We start from the raw sequence: 7884 nt of genomic DNA, 5'->3' as shown, positions 1-7884 counted from the left end.
GGTGTTATTATTATTACACAGGATTTATATAGTGCCAACAGTTTGCTCAGCACTTTACAACTTGAAATTTTGACTTTTTGGAGTCCTGGACTCCAGGGTTTAGTATTGCTTTAACCGCTTGCCGACCCTATACTGTACATATACGGCAGCAAGGTGGCTCTCCTGTGCAGGATCATGTACCAATTGCGTGATCCTGCAAATCTGGGGCACACACGTGCGCCGCTGGCGACCCACTCCCACCCACTGTGATTGGACACAGCGGGAGCCAATCAACGGGTCCGGCAGACTCAATGACCCGCCGATCATTCGGGGCACAAGCAGAACGGAGGTCTACCTATATAAACAAGGCAGATTGCCTTTCTGTCAGTAGGGAAGGCACTGATCCAGGAACACAGATTTCTGCCTTCCCCTAGTACAAGCACCTCCCCCACAGTAACCAAGCACATTTTAGGCACACATTTAACCCTTTGATCGCCCCTGATGTTAACCCCTTCCCACCCAGTCTCATTAGTTCAGTGACAGTGTATATTTGTAGCACTGATCACCGTATTCGTTTTACTGGTCCCCAAAAAAGTGTCACCTAGTGTCTGATTTGTCTGCCGCAATGTTGCAGTCCCCCTATAAGTCACTGATCGCCTCCATTACTAGTAAAAAAAAAAAAAAAAAAAAACTGATAAATATATCCCATTGCTTGTAGATGGTATACATTTTGTGCAAACCAATCAATATTCGCTTATTGTGATTTTTTTTTTTTTTTACCAAAAACATTTGGCAGAATACATATTGGCCTAAATTTATGAATAAATTAGATTTTTTTAATTTTTGTTAATGGATGTGTTTAATATCAGAAAGTAAAAAATATATATATATTTTTAAATTGTCCGTCTTTTTTTGCTTATATGGAAAAAAATAAAAACCACAGAGGTGATCAAATAGCACCAACATAAAGCTCTATTTGTGGGGAAAAAAAGGACATAAATTTTTTTTGGGTACAGTGTTGCACGATTGCGCAATTGTCAGTTAGCCCAGCTTCGCACTAACTGCGGGAATGAAATCATGTGAGTTCAGCTGAACTCTCACGATTTCATTCCTTCATTTCAATCCCGATTTTAGAGACATCTGTGCGGGTTTCTGGAAATCGCACCCTGAAATCGCCAAACGTAGTACAGAAACTACTTTCGGGAATCGGTATGGCGCTGCAAATGCTGCGTCGCACAGATCCAGACGCTGCCATTGCTGGCAATTGCTGCCAATTTGGCATGTGATTTGACATGTCAAATCGCATCAATGTGAACCAGGGCTAAAAGTAACGCAGTACCGTATCGCAAAAATTGGCCTGGTCATAAAGGGAGGTAAACCATCCGGAAATGAAGTGGTTAAAGGGGTTGTAAAGGTAAAAGTTGTTTCACCTTAATGCATTCTATGCATTAAGGTGAAAAAACATTGGCCCCCAGCCCCCCTGTTTACTTACCTGACCCCTCGAAAGTCCCGCGCTGTGAACGCGCTTGCTACTCGGCTCATTCATTGGTTGATTGAAAGCAGCATAGCCTTTGGCTGGCGCTGCTGTCGATCACATCCAATGACGCGGTGCGTCGGGGGTGAGTGATACAGTGAGCGGCTATGGCCGCTGGCTGTATCATAGGAGCGTGCCCGCAAGAACTCATCATCATGCAAGCTCGCTCACATGAAGGTGATGAGTTCTTGCGAGGGGGAGCCCAGACACCCGCCGAGGGACCCCAGAAGACGAGGATCGGGGCCACACTGTGCAAAACGAGCTGCACAGTGGAAGTAAGTATAACATGTTTGTTATTTAACCACTTAAGGACCACCTCCTGCAGATATACGGCGGCAGAATGGCACGGCTGGACACAAGCACGTACCTGTACATCCTCTTTAAGTGCCCAGTCGCGGGCGCGCGCCACGGTCCGAAGCTCTGTGATTGCGGCCGCGGACCCGATCGCCGCTGGAGTCCCGCAATCGGCCCCCGGAGCTGAAGAACGGGGAGAGCTGTGTGTAAACACAGCTTCCCCGTTCTTCACAGTGGCAGCTTCATTGATCGTGTGTTCCCTGATATAGAGAAACACGTTCAATGAGGTCACACGTCCAGCCCCGCCCCCTACAGTTAGAAAAACATATGAGGTCACACATAAACCCTACAGCGCCCCCTAGTGGTTAACTCCTAATTTGCACTGTCATTTTCACAATAAACAATGCATTTTTATAGCAGTTTTTGCTGTGAAAATGACAATGGTCCCAAAAATGTGTCAAAATTGTGCGAAGTGTCCGCCATAATGTCGCAGTCGCGAAAAAAAATCGCTGATCGCCGCCATTAGTAGTAAAAAATTTTTTTTTATAAAAATGCAATAAAATGATCTCTTATTTTGTAAACGCTATAAATTTGGCGCAAACCAATCGATAAACGCTTATTGCGATTTTTTTTAACCAAAAATAGGTAGAAGAATACGTACCGGCCTAAACTGAGGAAAAAATATATATTTTTTATATCTTTTTGGGGGATATTTATTATAGCAAAAAATAATGCATTTTTTCAAAATTGTCGCTCTATTTTTGTTTATAGCGCAAAAAATAAAAACCGCAGAGGTGATCAAATACCACCAAAAGAAAGCTCTATTTGTGAGGAAAAAAAAGGACGCCAATTTTGTTTGGGAGCCACATCGCACGACCGCGCAATTGTCAGTTAAAGCGACGCAGTGCCGAATCGCAAAAACTGGCCAGGTCTTTTACCTGCATAAAGGTCCGGGTCTTAAGTGGTTAAAAAAAAAAAATCCTTTACATACCCTTTAATGTATCATAAATGTAAAAAATTGCCTGGTAGAGAAGTGGTTATATAATACCTCCTGCAGTCAGATGTGGAATCATATAATAGTATATGCAGCTTCTTGCAGAGGAACTTTTCTATGTGTATAGAGGAGAGCTCAGTGCGCATGCTCCGCCTGTCTTCTCCTCCAGCACCAGAGACAGCAGTCGGAGCGGATCACTGGTTGTAAAGCGGAAAGAAAGGCTGCAAGCTCCGACCACACACAGCTCCTTGCCACTGCCCCCTCTGTACCTGGAAGGATAACCGGCTCCCAATGACCGACCAGAAACTTTGTGTGATGGGTAACCGGGAGATGCAGGAACTGATCCCGCTGGTGAACCGGCTACAGGACGCATTCAGCGCCATCGGGCAGAGCTGCCACCTGGACCTGCCGCAGATTGCTGTGGTGGGCGGGCAGAGCGCCGGGAAGAGCTCCGTGCTGGAGAACTTCGTGGGCAGGTGAGAGGGCGGGGCTATAGGGGAGCAGGGTGTGGCCGGAGAACCTCGTAGGCAGGTGAGATGGCGGGACTATAGGGGAGCAGCGTGTGGCCGGAGAACCTCGTAGGCAGGTGAGATGGCGAGTCAGAATGCACCAATCAGTAACTACAGCTGGACTGCCTGCAGCTGCTGATTGAGGAACAATTTCCAACGTGTTCCTTCGACAAATTGACCGAACATGATGATTTTCGATCAGTGTATGGCCAGTTTCAGAAGTATGCCCTCGTGATTTTGCATATAATATCTTAATAAACAGAAGTATAAAAATGGGTTTCTGCATCCCTGGCTGAGAAAGTTAAATGTAAATCAAGAATGATGAGTTTATATGCATAACATGTTTCATTTTATAGTCCTCTGTGTTTTTTATTTGGAGTTTGTCACTAAATTGTTTGATGGTCATATTGATCAGTTTTTTTGCTTCATTGGAGCTGATGACTAAGGAAATGACTATTTTCTCTATAGAAGTGCGTTGAACAGTAAGTTGATTTGGTGTAGTCAATGGTTTGGATGCATTTCGTTTTCCGAGACATTCACATTGCTTCTTCTACATCATCGTGAGCTGGTTCTCAACCAAGAAATCGAGCCATGAATTTGTCTTTTCTGGTAGAATTACTCTTTCTTCTGAATGGCTTGATTATCTCTACAAAATAGTGGGATTCTCCTATTTTTGCATCAATAGTAGCATTCATTCGTTGGTCATCTTTGATGTCACGGACTTCGCAGTTCACAAGCAAATGAGTTTCATGAATTTATTTTTCTCATTGAGGTTTATTTATGCAACACAATTCTATTCTAAGTGTGAATGGATTTGCTGTTGTTAAATGATCCCGATCTATTGTATATTTCAAACTGTACCCATCATTGCTGTTAACGTGATATAAAAGTCTTGTTTTTTGCGATACGGCACTGCGTCGCTTTAACTGACAATTAAACGGTCGTCCGACACTGTAGGCGTCCTTTTTTCCAACAAATAGAACTTTCTTTTCGTGGTATTGGATCACCTCTGCGATTTTAAATTTTTGCGCTATAAATAAAAAAAGGCAGTCAATTGTGGAAAAAACTATGGCCCGGATTCACGTAGGGCTGTTTTACGTTGCGCGGGCGTAGCGTATCGTATTTACGCTACTCCGCCCCAACTTAGAGAGGCAAGTGCTGAATTCACAAAGCACTTGCGTCCTAAGTTACGGCGGCGTAGCGTAAATGGGCCGGCGTAAGCGCCCGTAATTCAAAGTAGGCTTGTAGGGGGTGTGTTGTATTTAAATGAGGCTTGACCCCATGTAGATGCATGGCCAAACGAACGGCGCATGCGCGCGCATGCTCAGTATCACGTCGTATTTACGTCCAAAGATACGCCGGCTCAATGCCTGTGATGTGAACGTAACTTACGCACAGCCCTATTCGCGTACGACTTACGCAAACAACGTAAAAAGATACGCTTGTTCCGACGTCCATACTTTGCATGGGCTGCGCCACCTAGAGACCTGCTTTATCTTTACGCCGGCGTATGTCTTACCTAAACGGCGTAACTAATTGCGACGGGCGTACGTACGTTCGTGAATCGGCGTATCTTGCTCATTTACATATTCGACGCGGAAATCAAGGAAGCGCCACCTATCGGCCAGCGTAATTATTGCACCCCAAGATACGACGGCGTAGGAGACTTACGACGCTCGTATCTTGGCCAAATCAATGCATAACTGATTCTATGAATCAGGCGCATAGATACGACGGCGGCCATTCGGACTTACAACGGCGTATCTGGAGATACGCCGTCGTAAGTCTTTGTGAATCTGGGCCTACATTTTTAAATTTTTGCTATAATACATTTCCAAAAAAAATTCTTCACCAGTTTAGGCCAATAGGTATTCATCTACATATTTTTGGTAAAAAAAATCACAATAAGAGCTCTTTTTTGTGCTGCCCATAGTGTCGGGCGGATTTGCGCCGCATTTTGGCCGCTAGCGGGTGCATTTACCCCCCCGCTAGCAGCGGAGAAAGGGTTAAAACCACCCGCAATGCGCATTACGGGTATAGCCGCGCTGTCCCACTGATTTCAATGGGCAGCAGCGGAGAAGGAGGCGGTAAACACACAGCTCCTTCTCCGCTCCAAAGATGCGGCTAGCAGGACTTTTTTTACCGCCCTGCTAGCGCACCGCTCCAGTGTGAAAGCCCCTCAGGCTTTCACACTGGAGTGAATGGGGACAGATTTTTAAGGGCATATTGCAGGCACTATTTTTAACGCTATAGTGCCTGCAATACGCTCCAGTGTGAAAGGGGTCTAAGCGTATATTGATTGGTTTGTGCAAAAGTTATAGCGTTTACAAACTATGGGATGGATTTATGGCATTTTTATTATTATTTTTGCCGGTGATCAGTGATTTTTAGCAGGATTGTGACATTGAGGAGGACAGATCAGACACTTTTGACACTTTTTTTGGACCAGTGACATTATTACAGTAATCAGAGCTAAAAGTAGCCACTGATTACTGTATAAATGACATTGGCAGGGAAGGGGTTAACACTAGGGAGGGGGGGCAATCAAGGGGTTACTTGTTCCCTCGGGAGGGGTTTCTAACTTTGGGGGGAGGGGACTGACTGGGAGTAGAGAGAGATCGCTGTTGCTGATCACTAGGAATAGACACTCCCCTGTCAAAACAAAGATCTGTTTGTTTACATTGACAGATCCCCACTCTGGCTCTCTGTGGAGCGACCGCGGGTGGCCGGTGGACATCGCGCCCACTGGCAATGCGCATCAGCTCCGGTTATGCGCCGTGGGCGCACACACCCTTGCCTGCTATAGCTATTAAACGGGCCGATGTACAGCCACGTCGATTTGCGCAGCCTAACCATCCAGACAAATTGTAACTGCGGCGGCTGGGCGGCAAGTGGTTAAAAATAACAAACATGTTATAGTTGCCTGCTCTGTGCAGTGGGTTTGCACAGGGCAGCCCGATTCCTCCACTTCTTGGGTCCCTCTGAGGTGCTTCTGGCCTCTCCCTCCTGCTGAGTGCCCCCACAGCAAGCAGCTTGTAATTGGGGCACCTGAGCTGAGCCGCTGCTCTGTGTGTCCATTCAGACACAGAGCCATGCCTCAGCCCCACCCCCTCTCTCATTGGCTCACTGACTTTGATTGATAGCCAATGTCGCCCACCACTGTCTAAAACCAATGAGGAGGGGGAGTCCCACACAGCCGAAGCTCTTGTGCAACATCGTTGAATCGAGATGGGGCTCAGGTAAGTATTAGGGGGCTGGGGGAAATGGGGGGGGGGCTGCTGCACACAGAAGGGAATTTTATCCTAATGCATAGATTGCATTAAAGGAAAATAAAATTTGGCTGTACTTCTCCTGTGGATCACATGAGTGCAGTTCGTTCTGCACTCCTGAGACCAATTTTCAGCAGACAACGGGCTGAAGCATTGGGCAAGATCGCCACAATGAAGTCGAGATCCACCCACATGCCTGGTCGGTCACCTGGCTCAACTACCTTTTCCCGTAGATCCTTTGACAATTATTTTGCTTTCTCCATGACTCAGAATACAGAAATGTCAGTGCAGCACTGGATGAAAGATGCAAGGGTCTGTCAGGAGTCCAGAAATTCATTGACCTTTTACTCACACAATTGTTTGGAACAAGTGAATACTTTAGTGGGCATAATGTGGGCAGAGGTTCCTGTTAAGTGTCGACTTTTTAAATTATTTTACAACTTAGCACCTCATATAACCTGTTTATATTGCAATACAGATCCTCACAGTTACAAGCCTGTACTTAAAGGGGTTGTAAAGGTAAATGTTTTTTCACCTTAATGCATCCTATGCATTAGGGTGAAAAAACATCCGACGGTACATACCCCCCCCCCCCCCGAACCCCGGTTTTACTTACCTCACCCCTCCAAAGTCCTGCGCGCGTCCTCGTGATCCTCTTCGGTTCCCAGCCTGGCGGTTGATTGGCTAGGCTGGACGGATTGATAGCAGCGCAGCCATTGGCTGGCGCTGCTGTCAATCACATCCGATGAAGCGGCGCGCCGGGGGGCGGGGCCGAGTGATACAGTCGGCGGCTATGCCTGCCGCTGTATCACGGGAGCGCGCCCGCAAAAGCTTTCCACCATGCGAGCTCGCTCGCATTAAGGTGGAAAGCTTTTGCGAGGAGGAGCCGAGACAGACGCCAAGGGACCCCAGAAGACCGGATTCGGGGACACTCTGTGAAAAACGAGCTGCACAGTGGAGGTAAGTATAACATGTTTGTTATTTAAAAATAAAAAATAAAAAAAAATGTTGCCTTTAGTGTTCCTTTAATCTATATATCACTTGATTAATAATTAGTTTTTACATATGGATTTCATATTATGTTGTTTTCTAGGGATTTCCTCCCACGCGGCTCCGGTATTGTGACAAGACGTCCATTGCTCCTCCAGCTCATCACTTCCAAACTAGGTAGGACATTTTGGGAATAATAATTTAAAAAAGAAACCTTTGAAACCTATACATACATCGAAATTCTGGTAAACAGGGATGGATTAAAGTGGTTGTAAACCCACTTTTTTCACTTTTACCTACAGGTAAGCCTATAAT

At 45.9% G+C, this 7884-nt stretch overlaps 1 protein-coding gene across 1 annotated transcript in view; it reads left to right on the top strand.

Annotated features, from left to right (window-relative positions):
- Positions 1-2964: 2964 nt before the first annotated feature.
- The window catches only part of DNM3 (dynamin 3), a 414911-nt gene continuing 409991 nt past the window's right edge, over positions 2965-7884 (top strand). The window contains exons 1-2 of the mRNA XM_040360124.1: positions 2965-3277; positions 7673-7746. Of these exons, the coding sequence (XP_040216058.1) occupies positions 3093-3277; positions 7673-7746 (259 nt within the window). The 5' untranslated portion in view covers positions 2965-3092. The remainder of the gene's footprint in view (positions 3278-7672; positions 7747-7884) is intronic.

The sequence above is a fragment of the Rana temporaria genome, chromosome 7, assembly GCF_905171775.1.
Source record: "Rana temporaria chromosome 7, aRanTem1.1, whole genome shotgun sequence".
Taxonomy (NCBI): Eukaryota; Metazoa; Chordata; class Amphibia; order Anura; family Ranidae; genus Rana; species Rana temporaria.
Note: the sequence above shows the minus strand (reverse complement) of the source record. Positions and strands in the feature narration are given on the sequence as shown.